Source organism: Stegodyphus dumicola, chromosome 2 (genome assembly GCF_044657685.1).
Source record: "Stegodyphus dumicola isolate Sdum_Otavi_A_Nest chromosome 2, ASM4465768v1".
Classification (NCBI taxonomy): domain Eukaryota; kingdom Metazoa; phylum Arthropoda; class Arachnida; order Araneae; family Eresidae; genus Stegodyphus; species Stegodyphus dumicola.
In genome coordinates, this window is record NC_140769.1 from 219,867,479 (window position 1) to 219,886,281 (window position 18,803).

Here is an 18,803-nt window from a genome sequence, read left to right on the forward strand (position 1 = left end):
GAGCGAAAGCCTGCATGTTTAAAGATGAATGAGGGGGAAGTTAGAATGAATGTGTTTTGTAGGGTTCTCCACCTACATTTGAATTTTTAAGAATATTAAAGTAGCTCATTGAGTTGTAGAATGTCGAGTAAGGTGTGTCTATTTGGTTGTTGAATTCTAACAAATCATGGTGGTTAGGGGAAGTGTTGTAAGACTAAAACACGAATATTCCCGTTTGACACCACACATGGTGGAGAGCCAGGGTAAAGTTAAATTAATGCTTGAAAAATTGAATGAATGTGAAGTAAGCAATAACTAAGAAAAACGAAACGTTAAAAACAAAAATTTATTGTGTCAAGAAAGTGTAAATTATAATGTATGTAGAAAGATACTGATACTTATTCCTTCCAGATGCTGGAAGGAAAGACCAAGATTGATTGATGAAGTCCAGGAAAAGTTGCTGTAAGAAGAAAGCTTTGTAACGAGTAACAGAATTTTAATATATAATTGTTACATAAGATTTTTTTGTGTAAACGATGCTTTTGCCAGTTAGTTCAGAATTAGATAAACTTACAACAGGTCGTTTGTAGGACCTGCTTCCAAGTTTTCCAAATTCTGGCAGCGGCAAATGTAGGGTTTATATTTATTTTAACTAACATTTATTTTAAGTTTAAACTATCTTTCCTGTCAAGCCTTACTTTCCCCTGGAACTGCCAATGCCAGAATATGTAAATTTGAGTAGAACGCGCAAGCATTCAAATTATCAGCGGAAGTAGTATGATTTAAATAGAAGGAAACGAGTTCGGTGAGAGAGTTATTCTTACTTAGCGAGCGCGGAGGTAGTTATCGAGAATTGAAGATCCCCGCGTTGCGGCCTATGTGCTTGGCGGGAAGTAGTGGCAATTGTTCCAGTGAGCTTCAAGTCTGCTGAATTAGCAGAGGTATTGTAAAACGCGGTGAGTTAGTTACTTTAGAGAGCCTCGTAGTTAGAATCTTGTCTTTACTTTCTTTTTCAGGTTATTATTTTTATTTGACTGCCAAGGTGGCACAGTTTGTAAGCGTCAAGAAGACGCAATTGTAAATTATTTCGTTGAATAAAAAGGGACTTAAACCCTTTATAAGACTCTGTGGTTTATACAAGCTTTCACAGTCACCTCTTGGTTGCGTGCAAGTTAGAGGCGCGCAACGTTATACTTTATTCGCGAAAGATAATAATTTTTAGTTTAATAAACAAATGGTTCATGTAAAAAAAAAAAGAAAAAAAAAAGAAGGAAAAAAAAAACGTTTTTCGAGTAATTATGCTCAAATCGCCGCTTTTCTGAATTAAAAAACTAACTGGGTTTGACATAATATGTAACTGCACGTACCTTTTTTTTTACGTAGAATAACAATAAAAACAAGCAATCACACAGAAGAAAAATAATGATTAAAAAAATAAATAAAAATAAAAATAAAATTTTAATTGTTGCCCAAATTACTAGGATTGCAACAGTAGAACAAAGTAAGGACTTAGGAATTTGTCGAACGCTTCTACGGCGCCCCTGTACCCTTACATAAGCATCGGCATAACGTATTTTCGTTTACATATATTTACAAGATCAGCTCAGCTTATGTCAGAAACTGCAATAGCATTAATTGATAAAAGTCAAAGCTATATAAATAGTATAGATCTTATGCATAGACTACAGATTTTGAAAACTTTTGGAGGAAATGTAGCATCTCCAGTCGAAATTCTAAGCTGTATTGTTGTCATCAACATAGCGGTGTACAGAATCGAATTTTGGATATAGTCCTAGAGCATTTTTTGTGCCCTGTTGTAATCACAGGTTGAACCTTGTGGTAAACTACGCTGCGAACAACAATTTGTTCAGTTCAAACTTATTAGATATGTATATTAATTTGTTTTTAATTTTAAGATAATAAATAGTGTTCAACAATGTATTTGGTATGCAATGCGTTTAGTATATTATTTCGCTTCGCTTGAAGTGTTACTTTTTTACAACATGTCGTTGTTAACTAATGCACACTTGTCTGGCCTATAGTCAGCCCAAGCCCATGAAATTCCTCGTGGCAAGGAGCAGTCGCCTGTCGTTGGCAACAACCTTGAACAATTTGCAGGTGACAGTGAGATTTAGCTAAGTTTCGCCCGATGGAGAGCAACCCTGGGAAGACGGGTCCGAGCGTCTCCCACCCCTCTTCCCCTACCATCAACGTTTCAAGAGGACTTTCGCCTCGCCTAGTTAGAGTGTCCTCATGCCGCACGGATACTGTATATTTAAAACATCCATGTCTTCTCCGGGATTCGAACCGGATGCCTTCGGCACGGCAGTCAGCAATGCTAACCACTGTACCGGTTGGGCGGCTTTTTGTAACATAAATGAAAGTATAATTCTTCAATGAATATGTTTGAGTCTGTTTTTTTAACAAAGCACAATATGTTAACATATTTAGACAAAAGAAAAAATTTTTTGGGGGGGAAGGGTCATATTATTATGTTAATAATGCTTCATTTTAAATGTTAATTATAAGCACCGTTCCTTTAATATCGTCACTACATATAGGAGCTCGCTAGACATTTGCACGACGGCGCCGATTAGGCTTGGCGCGGGCCTGGTCACAGACTCAAATGGATCCGGAATTCAACATTACATACCAATACACTAGGTGCTAGAGTGGCACGAGGATGTCGCCATATTACTAATGGACATGAACATGATAATTAGTACAGACTGTATCAATTTTCATTTAAAGCATAAATTGAGAGGATGTATTCTGATGAATATTTTGAATATTGAGCTCAGACTTAACTTTCTCAAAATCTGTGCACATAATTTCTGAAGCTAAATTTCCTTCGAATTAATTTTTATTTGAAAGAGCTCAACTGTCTCTGATTCAGTTTTGATTGTCGCATAGTGTAACTATTGACATATTTTTATTGGAGTATTCTGCAAGAAACTACGAAAGTTTGAACGTCCATAAACTAGGGAAAGTTTCGTCAATTAAAATGAATTCCTGTATTATAAATATTAATTATCCTTCCTTGTTCTGCTTTCGAAGATTACTTCTTCTGTCAAAGAATATGCATTAGTTTCGAATTGCAAAGGGAACTGATCAGTGTACAGAACTGTCGAGCGTACAGAAAATTTTCTTTACAACTTGTGTAGTAGTCGGATGTGCCTAAACTTCAGTACTTCCATAATTCAGACTTGAACAAGTCAATTCTATCGCAAGATAGACTTTCGGCCTTGAAAGTCTTTAAATAGCAAGCATTTTACATCTTTAAATCGTTTCACAAGAATTTTGAATTTCTGATAACTGTCTCGATACTAGTCCGGAGTGATGTAAGGTGAAAAAAGGAGATTGTCAGTTTTTTTGCGTAGTCAGGACTCTTATCCCATCCCGTCAAATAATTCTTCAAATCATTCTTTTCTTTCGCATTACTTACTAACAGTCTCCCTACTTAAAATAGCATAATTTTCTCTTAAGTGTAGATACCCTTCGATATTTTACGTCTTTTGCGCTTCTAGACTATAACTGGACATATAACTTTGATAAACCGTATTTTCGCCCATACATTTCATCACAAACTCACACCCTACTACATCTACAAGTTAAATGTTTCCTCTGTTAGAGAAAGAAAGGTGCTACTCCTTCCTTTCTTCCTATATCCTAGCCATCCAGCTTCAGACAGCTAGGTTGATTATCGCTTAATCGTAATCGCTCAAACAGGTTTATTATTTAAATGCCGAAAACTGTAAGCAAAATGCAACGTGGTGTTGCAATATCAATTGATGTATATGTTACGGTAATTTTCCTGTCTATGGATGCTTCCTTGTAGCAGTCATCTTAGCCGTACATCTTTAAATAATAGGTTCTCACTAATGATTTCATACTATGACTGTAAATTGAAATCATGACTTTTTTCCTTTAACATTATGACGGATATTTAAATGCTGAAACTGCATTCTTGTGGCATGAACTAAAATAAAACTTTGCTTAGTATTTACTTCCATGGTTGTTTAGGTAACTGAATTCTATAAAATCTGTGAAATTTTGCTTTTGAGGGGACAATTAATCTGTGTGTTTTCTGAACTACTAACTTAATTTCATTTTCTTAGGAACAGATTAAATACACTGCTTTCCAGAATCTGAATGTATTAATTTTTTTTTTTTTTTTTTTTTCTTTTTTACAGATTATAAACTTCTAGGCAGGATGTCTCTTAATGTAAGTGTCATAGATAAGTATATTTAAACAAATTTATAAATTATATCTATATGATTCATAATGTTTTAATTTAATATGTGTAATTTTAATGAATTGGTTTATAATTATGTCCAAAATTTTTTTATGGTATTTGCATTTAAAAATAACTAAGTTTTGTTACTCAATTAAAATTTTTTAATAGAATAACAGATTTTATGCAAGCCAACATTGCTATCTGTCTGGTTTTTGTTTAGATAACACAGTTTTACGAACAACTTGCAGGTTAGCTGTTTGATTCTGTGATATTCTAGTTCTTTAATATGGAAATATGCAAATAAATTTAAAAGTTTGATTTTAAACCATAAGTTCCAAATCTCTACACAACAGGTGGCATGTGTGAAGATTCTTGTTGATTATTTGTATTTGTCATCATCATGCCAAAGTTATAAATCTACATTTTTTAATGTATACATTGTTTATATTATTTTTTGACATTTTACACTTATGTTAACCCCTTCGTGACAGCATGTTGCTGAACTAAAAACTCTGCAGATGGGTGTGTCATGTATGACATCGTGTCATATATATAGCATCATATATATATATGACATCATGTCATATATAGCATATGTCATATGTAGCATCAGTCCCAAATGTCGCTAGCAGCTGGGTGATGCACCGATGCTTGCCGCTTGATTGATCTTCCAGGTGGGTGTTGTATATATGCATTCTCAAACATACATTTTTTTAGAATTTTTTTAAATCGCTAAATGTCACTCTATGTACGAGCACATGATAAGCTGGGTAAACAAACCCAGCTGATCTGCAGTTGGCTTCACATGATATAAACACTGCAGTTTCCAATGCTTCAATTTTTTTTCCTTATGGGAAGATTGGGAGTGGAGCTGTGATTTTAGGAAATCCGGTTCGTATTCCATTTGCATCTTCTTTAGGTAGCAGACGCAAGTTTTTTGCACCATGTAATAGAGTTAAACTAATAGTGCAATGTCTAAGAAAAAAAAAAGTTTTTAATGGAAGAAGAGAATATTCGAATTGTAAAGCCCATGAGTGACTATTTTGACACCGGAAACTAGATTTAAGTGAGAATAGTGATTTTGATACTGTAATTATCTCAGATACTGATTGGAAGTTTGTTTTGCTTTCACCACACAATCCAGCAGAACAGTGGCTACTCCGTCATGAACTCGATCTGTTGAGTAATTGAAGCCTTATGAATTTACAGGAATTGAAGAAGTAAACTTGTAAAAAGTAAAAAAATTGGTTAATCTTTGGATTATGAAAACTTGGCGACCAACCCTGCTACAGCAACATGCTAGTTTTTGTTTTGACGCCATTTTACTTTCACGAAGTAAAGGCCTTTTTTTTTTTTTTACTCAACATTTTTTTCCAACAATCTGCTAGCCGAATTACGCTTATGCTAGAACTTTTATGGAACAAAAGTGCTTAATCATGACGAAGATTAGGTGCGAAATTGGGAGAAAGTGCAGAATCGCAAACTGCTTGCGTGTTTTTAAGAATTGCACATACACGGTATCCATGTACACGTCGACCTATTTTCACTTAAAAAAACATTCCAGAATTGCACAAAAATGGCATTGTGCACACTCTTGACTCTATCCATGTACACTGCTAAAGTCCTAGCTAGTAGCGAACTGGCTGGCTGCATGGGTGTTTTCGTGGTTTTCCCCAGGTGTAACGTGTATATGAGCCAGTTTCCCTTAGAAAGTCCTCCACGAAGGCATCCCTCCCTTTAGGCAGATAGCCCTAGTGTGCTTTGCCATAATTAAATATACCAACTTACTAGCTAGTAACCTTTATCGCCTTACCAAAATGTTGCCAGACTACCTGTTACCATATTCCAAAGGCCCACCAGCGGCCGAGTGGTAAAGTCGCTGAACACTGGTAGTTCCGTCCGAGGTTCGAATCCCGCGAACGGGCTGGCTGCATGGGCGTTTTCGTGGTTTTCCCCATGTGTAACGTGTATACGAGCCAGTTTCCCTTAGAAAGTCCTCCACGAAAGGCATCCCTCCACTTAGGCAGATAGCCCTAGTGTGCTTTGCCATAATTAAATACACCAACACCAACACCATATTCCAAAGATTAGCCAAAAAATCAATTTCATTTTTATAACTCTAAATCGAATTATGAAAATGAAACTGATTTTCAGTAATACACTACAAAGTCTGTAATCCGGACTTGGGACTCCGGATCGGGTGATTCTGAATTAGGGTTTTTTCCAGATTATAGATCATTAATTTAAATCTAGTAAGATGGCATGCAGAAATTATACAATTAAAAATATGAAATCGTAATTTATGAAATAAAGAACAATTATGATCTAAAGGATATTAAAATTTACAAAAAAAAAGCTTAATATTTATTTGTTTGCTTTATTAAACATTTCTTTCAATGTAAGTTGTTTAAGATGCTTCCACAAAAAATTCAAAAAGTTCCTTTTTGTTGTGTCATATATAGTGGATTTTCCAATGCCATACTTCTCGCATAATTTTGAGACGATAGGCCTTTATCCATTTTTTTGCAGCAATTCCACTTTTTATTTAATGGACATCGAAACATGCTTTCGCTTTGTAGATCCTTTGAATCCTCCAGAATTGAAAACTCTTTTTCACATAATCGAAAATTCAAGCTTAATTTTTATAAAATTGTTCTAACAGTCTGCAAAAAATAATAAGCCGGATCCAATTAGAAGATTAAGTAACAGCGCAAGTTCAACATTAACTGAAATGCCTTAGATAATTTTAGCCTAGCTTATACCATTCGTTGTATATTATACACGCATGTGCATAAACTTTGTAGCTTTGAGGTCCGGATTATAGATCATTCCGGATTACAGACTTTGTACTGTAGAATGAACACAATAGTTAGAAAAAGTAATAATTTCTATGAACAAAAGATAAGTGAAAATCCATCTTTATAAAAAATCAACATACTCTAGATGTGCCTAAAATGAGGAGATTCCTAGGATTATTCTGCAGGGAGGGAATAATTAAAACGTTCAGCCTGAAAATGTGTTTTGTACTTAATGAAATGATAGCAACTAGATTTTCACATACTGTCTCTTTTCTAAATGATGTATGCTATAATATTTGATTATATGTTTTATTATGTTTTACGCATGTTTAGATAGAGATTTAAGTAAGTTTTTTTACAGCATTTCATCAAGATGAGTCAAATATTTTATTTTGCATTTAGAATTAAAAAATTTTTTCAGAATCTCCTGATATTCTGTATTTATGATTATATTGGTTTTAGATATCGTTACTGAAAAAATCAAAACAGTTGATAAAAGCAAATATTATAATGAATATATTTAAAGCTAGGCATAGCGATATGAAATATCCCATCTTGCAAGATCGTACTGCTTCAACAAATCGTCTCCAAGGTGAATTGGCTAAGTGGCATGCCATCTCGTAAGATAATTAACTGCTGATGCATATATGATACACCCGTCCTGAAGAGGTTAAAAGGAAGACATGCATACTATCTGAGCCTCATATATAAGAATCATTCTTGCCAACTAATTACCGTAGTGTTCTTAATTGAACGAAGCGGTTTATAAAATTAGTTAGTTAGTTGCCAACTAATGGTGAAATGGATAACATTGTCGAATACTAGTAATTTGATTCACCATTAAATTGACTGGCTGCATTAATATTTTTAGGATTTACCCCTTCTGTAATGTAAATGTGACACAATTTTTGGTAATCAAGCAATATATCATATACTGCTTTTATTTCTTAGATGGTGCAACTAAAACACTGTTTTTAAATTCAAATGAGGAACTATGGGCACAGGGGAAAATGAAGAATCACCCACTGCTTGGTGCATTTTTAAGAATTGCACAAACTCGGTATCCATGTACACATTGACCTATTTTCACTTAAAAAAAAAAAGTCTGAGAATTGCACGAAATCGGCATTGTGCACTTTCTTGACATTGTCCATGTACATATCGATCTATTTTCTCTTAAAAATTCAAAGGAGCATCCAGTTCTTTTTCATGTAAAAAGTGACAAACAAAATGCACCAAATAAGTGGGCCATTCTGCCCAAAAAATTATTAAAACAACTACCAGTTTTATTATGGTCATCTAAAAAATAAGTAACTAACTAAAAATGATAGATCGCATACAACACAAGTCCACAATTTTTGGAAAATCCTTTATGTATGTATCCCTTTCCTTGAACAAATACCTAGTTTGCTTAATCGGTACTATTCCGTTTTGAGGACTGTAAAAAATTGCAGTGAAAATGTATGCGCAAAAGCACCAAATATAGCAAACGGGGCCATTTAACAGCGTGCCAAATCTAGCGTATGCACTGATTTCTGATTGCATAAGTTTATATATTCTATATTTCTTAAGGCACAATTGAAATACTAGTTTAATTTTTAAATCCTTTTTTAATATCCTGTGGATTTAACAATTAGGGAATTGCCCATGACAAAAAGTCGGCAGTAGAATTTTGAGTAAAGTGCAGAATCATCCACTGTTTGACGCGTTTTTAAGAATTGCACATACTCGGTGTCCATGTACACATCGACCTATTTTCACTTAAAAATTGACAAAAATCCAATTGTTTTTACTCTTGTAAAAAGTGGCAAACAAATAAGTTAGCGATTCTGCACTTTACCGAGAATATTTTCAAAGAATAGGCATCATTCATTATAGAAAGTTACGTTTGAACAACAAATGAGATGAAATTATGCTTTAGCGATAAGTCGGTAGCGAAATAGCGATGCAGGCATCCATTCAGTTATGTTTAGCAATTTTTATATAAATTATAATAATGATCTGAAATAGTTATTTACTCTTATGCTTCCATTCAGTCATGTTTAGCCTTTTTCATATAAATTATAATAATAAAAAAGTATTATATGAAATTAACCTTTCATCTAAATTAAAGCATCAATCTTAGATAGTTATTTACTATTATACTTCCTTTCTTGCCGCAATTATTTTTGGCAGCTTTGGCATCAACAATAGTTTGGCGATTTTTTATGGCCCCCGAAACTGAATAGTACCGCTTATTCTTATTCAACAAACAAATAAATAAGAATTATTCCGTAGAAGCCATTACTTAATTTTTCTTGAAATTAGGTGCATGTTTAGCATCAAAACATGCTTTTATGATTCTGGTGTAAATATTGTTGCGTTTTTCTTTTCTGACACCAGTTGTTACATTATTTTCTTCCTTCACGTTTGTACGGGGTTCGTATGGATTTGGTGTGGTGTGGTAGTGTATTTAATTATGCCAAAGCACACTAGGGCTATCTGCCTAAGGGGAGTGAGGCCTTCGTGGAGGACTTTCTAAGGGAAACTGGCTCGTATACACGTCTTACATGGGGAAAACCACGAAAACACCCATGCAGCCAGCCCATTCGCGGGATTCGAACCTCGGACCGAACTACCAGTGTTCAGCGACTTTATCGCTCGGCCGCATGTGGGCCCGTATGGATTTGGAGTGAATAATGATGACACTTGACGATGAAGTATCGAAACACGCTTTATTGGCCAGTATTGTCAGGACAGCTCCAAAACACGTTTTTACAGTCATCGATGAACTACTATAAACACGTTGATAGGCTATTACAATGGAGACAGCTTCATGGCACTAGAGTACAGCTCCCGACTGTGCTTGGTCGTTCTCAAAACTCCACGTACTCTTGAGACTCTCCACGCTACAATTCGCGATGCACTCGCCGATACGCGAGCACAGCTCCTGACTCTTCGGTTCAGTCGTTCCCGGAGCTCAACACGCTCTCTCAATGATGCACTAACCGCGATGCACTATGAGAGTCTTTCGATGCACTCGACAACCACTCTACACTCGCTTGCCGGCTGTCAACTCGATTGACTCCGCAGGTATTGACTTGCTAGATGAGACACCAACTCGATATTAACTATCTCGCACTCTAGATGAGGCACTCACACTCGCCCTCTCGACAAGGTACACTATGATAGACACACACTAACTGACTGCGGACCCGCAGGGTTTATATAGCTTTTGGCTTGTGTTCGAGAACATTCTAGGCTAAATCGGTAAGAACTCATTCCAGAAGGTTCTCCATCCATCCATGGTGTATTGCCAATTTTGTCGCCAAATGGGCGCTATCTTACTACACTTGTACATTTCGTAACAATATTGTTAATTTATTGTTTCACACAATAGACCAGAAATAAGAGAAATTTTAAAAAGTATATGCAGTTTGTTAAGAATGAGCCAATTGTTTAAAAAAAATTGACAATAAAAGCTTAATGCATGGACATTTGTTTAAGTATGGAAGAGGTACTTATGCTTAAATGCAACTGTGTTAGTAGAAGCTGTTAAAATTTCAGACTGTGGCAACCATGTGAATTGTGATCCTTCAGTTTTAATATGCAGTAACATTTTTTGTATGTTCTCTTTGTTTTATTACAAGTTCCAGTGGTTTTATAAATGAATTGAGATATTTTTTCCCCAAGCTCAATTTCAAAACAGGCACATGTGAGATTTGCCTATAAGGAAATAAACTGTAGTAGTATATGTTTTGCTGGGATGCAGTATTTTACTGCAAAATTGCTTAACTGAGCAATTGTTTTCACTCTGTTCCTAAAGCGATCGCCATAAAGTTTCCACAAGAACAAAAGAAACAAAAACATATTTTTATTCATTAAATCCCAAAATAAATACTTAAATAAAATCTAAAATATATATATAATAACATGTATACTTTTAAAAAGTTTTGCAGCTCATCATTCTTTTATTTTTTCCCAGTGAGGTGGTTGTGAGAATATATGCTATGGAAGATACCGTTTTTTAAAAATTTACTGCATTTTCTTCTTCGCAAGTAACCCTTGAAATCAATAGAGTTTTATTTAGAATATCTGCTAACAATGATGTAATTATAACTCTTCAACTTATCTGAAAAAACTTCATTCCTCATAATTTATAATATTAGAAAAAGGGGAGAATCAAAGATCTCCAAGTACAGACATTTTTGAATAATGCTGACTTTTGCCAGAACTGGATTAATAATTAAGCAATACTAAACAGTACTTGTTTAGGCCAGCAAGGTGAAACGTACATAACAAAATTTGTTTATTGCAAAAATTATGAAGTGTAACTTCCCCCCACCTTACTTTTTAGGTTGGCAAATTTGGGAAGGATAAAATTTGTATTCTAAGTCCTGGCCTGAGCTTTGGAATTAAGCTTTGCTTTTAAGAAATCAATATTTATTGGAAGATTTTTCTTTCACTGTGGTATATATTGTTGACAAATTTATAAATCTTTGTAGAAAGAAACATGCCATAAAAAATACAGAATTGGAGGAAGATCTTTATACAGGCAGCAGTTTCAAATAAAACTATATATTGATTTTTGAATAAAATCTGTACAAATCAATCATTATCACCTTTAATGTCGTTACATGAATAAATAAATATTTAAGTTGTAGGCAGACAGACAACAAGGGAACAGGTAAACATACAAAAATAAATTATGCTGATAATGTATAATGATTTACTAAGCTGATAAATAGGAATTACTCAAAAATTTACAAAAGAATTAAATATGAGTTTTTTTGTAATGTAGATAATATGTTGGCTAAACTTAAGATGTATATTTAATTCAGAAACAAAATTGTTTGAATATGTGTTTGATGTTAAAGTACATATGCTGAAGTTTTTTTCATTCAGTTCTTCCCATCTTCTATAATTTTTTTAAAGTAGTAATATTATATCTTACTAACATGGCTAATAAAATTGATGGCTGGATCATCATTATAAAATCCTGGTTTATTAAACTTTGTGTAAAATTAAGTGTACAGTATATTAAACATTTTATGCTTTTCTTGTTTGATTCACTTAGTTTACAAACTTCAGGTAGTGTGGCAACCAATGCCCGAATAGTGAAATTGTTGAAAATTCGTAGCTGCTTATGGGACACAGAAACATTTGACTATATTAATGCTGTTCTTTTTTTATGTAACATAAATAAAGCCACTTAAAAAATGAAAATTTTCCCATTAATTTTTCCTTTGGAAATTAATAATATTGAAAGCAGAATAAATCATCAGTTTTCAATCACTGGAGAGTTTCATTACAAGGTTTGGAAAAGTGAAAAATTTATTTTAATTTCTTTACTCTGGGATGAAGGGTGTTTGGAAAAGTTTCTGCAGTCTTATTTCCTAATCTATTGATCCAAGATGTATACATCCAATCATACAGTTTTCTCTTAAGGAAGTAAATAAGTTTATGAAAAAAGCATCTGTAGTGTCAGTAGAAGGGCCTAGATTGTAGAAGTAACTAGATGTAACTTTTTACATCATTTCTATATAGCACATTTCCAATTAATAAGATTTTCAATTTACTTTGAATTAAATAAGAAAAGATCCATATTTGTAATATGAGAAGTTAGAAGTATTCCTTAATGACTTGTGCACATACTGATTTAGAAAACACTTTTGAACCCTGAATGATTTACATTTAGAATTGCTTACTTGTAAAAAAACTTTTTCAGTTTTTTTTTTTTTTTTTTCTTTTCTTTTCTTTTCTTTTTCCCTACTGCTTGCAAAGTAAAACACCTGTGAAAAATTAGTTAACAGAATGGGAATAGAGGTTGAACACATCCTTTCCCAATAATTTCAGGGAATGGATTCTCTATCATGTAGGATGCTGCTCCTACACCAACATCACATCTCGCTATTCTTGCCTCAAATTGCTTGAAAATTCCTGTGTTGGGAAATTTTTTTGAGTTTGTCAATATTCAGACTAGGATTTGAGATACTAACAATTAATTATCTGTAAATCAATCTCTGAATCAATCTCTGAATTATTATAGATATTCAGAGATTGCTGTGAAGCTGTATGAATTGCTTTTGAAGCAGTTGTTCACTGCATCTCATCTTTAATTGTTTCATTTTGTGTGAACAAAATGAAAACTAACAGTTGACAACATTTTGCAACATCTGTACTTGTGTCCAACTATATTGTGAAAAAATTAAATTATTTCATTGTCTCCACTAACTAATTTTTAATGTCTTCGGAAATATCATCAATATGATGTTTCAGAGTGCTATCAGAAAGTGAAAAATGTGAAAGCTTTTGTTTATTTTCTAGTCCAAGAACAATATCAGCTGCTTTCAACAGGCAAGTTTTGACAAATGTTTCTCCAATAATAAATATAACTTTACTTGACCTTTGCAATGAGTAGGAATAACTGGTATGAATCTTTCAGCACTTTTTCAGATAACTGAGCAAAGGATCCAGTATTATCCAATTTCAGATGTTTCAATTATGCACAATTTGCAGCAGAAAACTCCTTCAGTTTGTCGTTTAACACACTATGTTTGTCAACACATGTCACACCAGATTAGAAGGTCTCATTGCATCATTGCTTAATGCTTCATAACAATAACACATTGCGGCTGATCAACAGCATTTTTTTTGCATAGTAACAAAACCATATTTAATATTATCATTCTATTTGCGTTTTTTTGCCAAACTCATGACAAGGATAAAAAATTACTAAACCAGTTGACATTAAAAATACATGTAACTTGTCTATCCAGAGCTCGAACAGAACAGTATCACAAAACTAGACTAGAAGAGAAACACGCTAATGTGACAATCAAAATCGTAAAAAACAACCTTATATTTAGCGTAGGTATAATGAAACACTCAATCGATTTCGAGGGCAGCTAAAGGTCCCTCCTCATCAGGAGAAAGAAATACATAGAAAGAAGAAAATAGGAATCACAGGAACACGTGGTGCTTATCAGCACTGCACGTGGTTATAACTAGATTTTTAATCAGAGTTGCACTGGCCGCCTACTTTTACTGAGCCAGGCTGTCTGATCAAGCATAAAGAAATATTAGCAAAGTTAAAATAGGGAGCGAGGGGCAAATGCGATTTTGAGTATCACAAAACTTTAAACTCTTAACAAATGTGACCTGGTTTTAAGGGTGGATCTGGTTCGATAGCTATTTGCCGGCTTGCATGCACAAAAACATATTAAGGCTGGATGGATAGCCCCTGTAAAGTAAACTTGGAGTATAGTTTTCTCTATGTGATCTGATGCAGCCACTCCTGATTTGACAAAGCTTTCATTCTTAACTTACACAATTTTTGGCTCAAAACTAAGATGCAAGTGCTGTATGGCAGGGGGATGCAGTGGTGCGGTGGGCACAAATGGTCAAATACTGCTTGCTGGGCCAGCATCCCTATTTAGATGTTGTTGTGCTTTCTTTGTGATGCATGCTCCCCCACTTGGAAAATCAATGCTGTTAATCATGTTAATTATATATTATTGCCACAAAACCTTTTTTTATACTTTGTCATTTCATTTAACCAATCATATAATAAAGTTGCATATAGGTAAGGATTTGGGTTATATTGTGAAATACATAAACTAATCCCCTTTAATGTGTTTTTGTAAAAGGCTATGGATGCATTAAAAGTTTTGCTAAGATTCTTAAAAAGACTATTTTTTGGAATGAATCTTGGTTCTTTCAGTAATTTTATGTAATTGTCTTTTAAGTCTCTAACTAATTTTAAGAGAAATTTTATGGTTATAATTTATTTAATTTTTTTAAAAAGAGTTTTTTTTCTATGAAATTTTTATTTCCGCCTTAAAATATTTGCTATTACAATTTTTCATTAATTTAAAAATTACCAAACTTTGATATCAACTGAAAATTTAACATAGTCAGATTTTATATGAAATCCTCTAAATTTCATGAAATTTATTCTAACTAAAATTTTAACATTTTTAAAATAATGAATTTGTAATGAATTAAGGTGTATATGTTCTGTACTATTATGGTTTAACATTTGGCATGCAAATGAAGCTAATTACTAAGCCATGTGTTTAATTGCGGGAAAAGAAATTTTGAATTTTTGTAAATAAATCATAGAATTGGTTTCAATTTGTATAGTTTATTTCAAAGCATTTTTTACCACAAATTTAATTTGTATTTAATATGTATTTGTAATGTAATATATACATTACTTTTGTATTTGTATTAATATGTATTTGTAATGTAATTCTTTTAAACATATTTATTTTCAAGAAATTAACTCTGAAATGAAAATTGTAACAATGACTTTTAAGTATTACAAATAGAATCATGCTCATAGCCATCATGTTAAAACTGTGATTAAACATTTATATGCATAAAATTATCTCCAAATACATATAAAAAAAACCTAAGATATAATATTCCTGGGAAGCTTCTTAAAACACTTCATTATTTATGTAAAGCTTCTTCTAGATAGATAGATTTTCGAGATTTATGATGCCTCTACAAAAGATAAAATTCTCCTAGGCTATGCCAAGTAGGGAAAACTTCTGTTACTATTAGAGTATTGCTTGATTTTTAAGAAAAATATATTTTGGGTGTCTTTTCATTTTTTAGGAAAGTGTGCAGTATTTATGTAAAATAATTTATTGCCGTCCTTTGCCTTTAATTTTTCACCGATTTCCAAGATGAATATCTGTATATTCTGATTCTAAGATGGGCTTGTTGAAAATATTAGTACTATTAGGTGACTACTGACTGGAGCAGTCCTTTCATTATGGTAACTGATTAAAAAAAAAAAGCTTACAGCTGATGAGACTATATTAAATGTGTTTGTAACAGAAAATGCTCATTACCTTTTCTGTAGAACTTGAAGCAATGTTCTGACCATTGTCAATTGGTTAGAATGAAACATTGTTAAAAATATACTTATATCAATTCTTATTTGTCTTATCATATTGAATAAGACTTCATTATAAGTAGGAAAAATACATTTCGTATTAGGCAAAGAACTTTTATTAAAATTTTATCCAAAAAGAATCAAGTATTGAAATTAATGCGTGCCAGAAAAGTTAAAAATTAGTCAGCTCAGCTGGCAATTGAAGAAGAAATTTCTTAATGTAGAAAACTGTGAAACGAGAAATAGGAATTTAAATAGAATGGAAAGAAGGAAATGGGTTTTAATTTTTTTTTTTTTTTTTTTTTTTTAAATTTTATTCAATGTTAAAACACTTCCATGAGAACTTTGTAAGTAAGTAAATTATTACCTAACCAAGCTTTGAAAGCAAGAATGGATATGTAGTCAACAGTGTGCAGAGACAGTAATTATCTTAAGCTACTTGCTAAATGTTAATAAAAAAATCTGATGTGTAACAGTAATGTGAAGGGCTTTCTCGTACTCTTGCCTCAAGAAATTTGGAACTCAGCCATTATGAAAGAACTTAAAGCTAGTTTGTAATTCATACATATCACTAATGATCGTCATCATTAATGACTAGAAAATGCTCATCTCGGATAAAATATGTAGCTTTTTTCATTTTGTATTCTGATTTGGTTTCATTTGATATTTTTCTCTATTTTCATCTGCAACAGTGTATATGTGTCCCAAGTTAGTTTCTATTTGTCTTCTAAATTAAATTTTAGACATCAGATCATGAGGATGTGCAAGGCCCCCTAAGGCTTTGGACCTATGTGTCCACTTTGCATATTCCAATTTATGTCACTGTCTGCTAACATAACTTTTTCTCCTGTGGCTGATTAAAATGTTTAACTTATTTATTATGACATTTATTTATTTATTATTCATTTATTCTTTTTTACTTTGCTTTTGAGCAGGATGTTGTGATTATTTCCAGTGCACGGACTCCTATTGGATCCTTTCGCGGTTCACTTTCATCATTATCAGCTGTTCAGCTCGGCAGCATAGCTATCAATGGAGCTATTGAAAATGCAGGTATTTTATAATGATATTAGATTGCTTTAAACACCATACTATATCACTTATAATGCAGTGATAAGTAGTAAATGAAATGTAGTGAATTTTGCATAATGATTTAAACATTCATTAAATGACAGACTTTATTTATCATGTGTACTTGAAATGTCTAAAATAAGACCTAGATATAAGAATTTGAATAAAACCAATTTCTCGCAAAAGTTATTCAAAAATACAAACACCAAAATTTTTATATGTTAAGATTTTCTTATTAGATTTTTAATTTAGAATATGAGTAGAAAAGCTGTGACATTATTAGAATATTTTAACTGCTTTGGACATTTTCTTTGCTAGCATATCAGACAATCCAAGTCTAAATTTTCAAAATATATGTAAAAAAAAAACTTTTACTGTCCTTGTTTCTTTGTTTTTAACAATAGTGTATATGTACAGTTCATTCTAGAAAGAGAGTAATGTATAAAGGAAAAGAAATATGGAATATATTTATGACTATAATTTTTTGGGCAACACTAATCTAGCTGCGAACAGTTTATGCTGTTGATTAAATTCTTTGGCCTAGTATTAAAGTTGAAACAATGCTTGATTCAATGTGTAATACTTTTCAACTATTGCTTGAATTAAATTTCTTCTGTCTATGAATTCATGTATGTATGTTTCTTTTTTGAATTATTATATTGTACATAAAAGATGTTCTTACTGGAACTAAATTATTTAGAACTTAAAATACAAGGAAAAATACATAGCATTTTCATAAAAAATTTGGATTACTAAATAGCCTAGATTTAAATTATATATACTACATATGTTTTTTAAGGTCTAAGTTTTTTTGTCTAAGATTGTGAAAATATATTGGATTTATTGGTGCTATTTGGTTCTGAGGGCCGTAAAAAATCGCCAAACTATTGTTGATGCCAGTGCTGCCAAAAATAATTGCGGCAACCCTAACGCAAGAAAGGAAGTATAATAGTAAATAACTACCTAAAAGATTGATGTTTTAATTTAGATGAAAGATTAATTTCATATAATACTTTTTTATTATTATAATTTATATAAAAAAGCTAAACATGACTGAATGAAAGCATACGAGTAAATAACTATTTCAGATCAATATTATAATTTATATAAAAATTGCTAAACATAACTGAATGGATGCCTGCATCGCTATTTCGCTACTAACTTATCGCTAAAGCATAATTTCATCTCGTTGGTTGTTCAAGTGTAATTTTCTATAATGAATGATGCCTTTTCTTTGAAAAAATTCTCAGTAAAGTGTAGAATCGCCCACGTATTTGTTTCCGCTTTTTACAAGGGTGAAAGCAATTGGATTTTTGTTAATTTTCTTTTACTTTTTAAGTGAAAATAGGTCGATCTGTACATAGATAAAGCCAAGGGTGTGCGCAGTGCCATTTTTGTGCAATTCTGGGATTTTTTTTTTAAGTGAAAATAGGTCGATGTGCACATGGATACGGAGTATGTGCAATTCTTAAAAAGGCGTCAAGCAGTGGGTGATTCTGCACTTTACCCAAAATTCTATTGCCGACTTTTCGTCATGGGCAATTCCCAAATTGTTAAATCCATAGGATTTTAAAAAAGGATTTAAAAATTAAACTAGTATTTCAATGGCGTCTTAAGAAATATAGAATTTTATAAACTTATGCAATCAGATATCAGTGCATATGCTAGATTTGACGCCCTGTTAAATAGGTGCATTTGCTAGATTTGGCGCTTTTGCCCATATATTTTCGCTGCAATTTTTTATGGTACTCAAAACGGAATAGTACCGATTTATCATATCCATCTAATTACTTCAATGAAATGTTTTTCACTGTCATCTACATTCTGCTT

The 18,803-nt window shown here is 32.7% G+C and overlaps 1 protein-coding gene across 5 annotated transcripts in view; it reads left to right on the forward strand.

The window, feature by feature from the left end:
• Positions 1–18,803, forward strand: part of LOC118195526 (acetyl-CoA acetyltransferase, mitochondrial-like) — a 137,429-nt gene that overhangs the window by 61,231 nt on the left and 57,395 nt on the right. The window contains exons 1-3 of one of the 5 annotated variants that reach the window (XM_085811787.1): positions 3,707–4,002; positions 4,173–4,204; positions 16,838–16,955. In XM_085811787.1, coding sequence (XP_085667913.1) covers positions 4,193–4,204; positions 16,838–16,955 — 130 coding nt within the window. In that variant the 5' untranslated portion in view covers positions 3,707–4,002; positions 4,173–4,192. Of the gene's footprint in view, positions 1–3,706; positions 4,003–4,172; positions 4,205–16,837; positions 16,956–18,803 lie in introns of those variants that run through there. The other 4 variants (XM_035366848.2, XM_085811788.1, XM_035366849.2 and 1 more) reach the window with 4 other exon arrangements.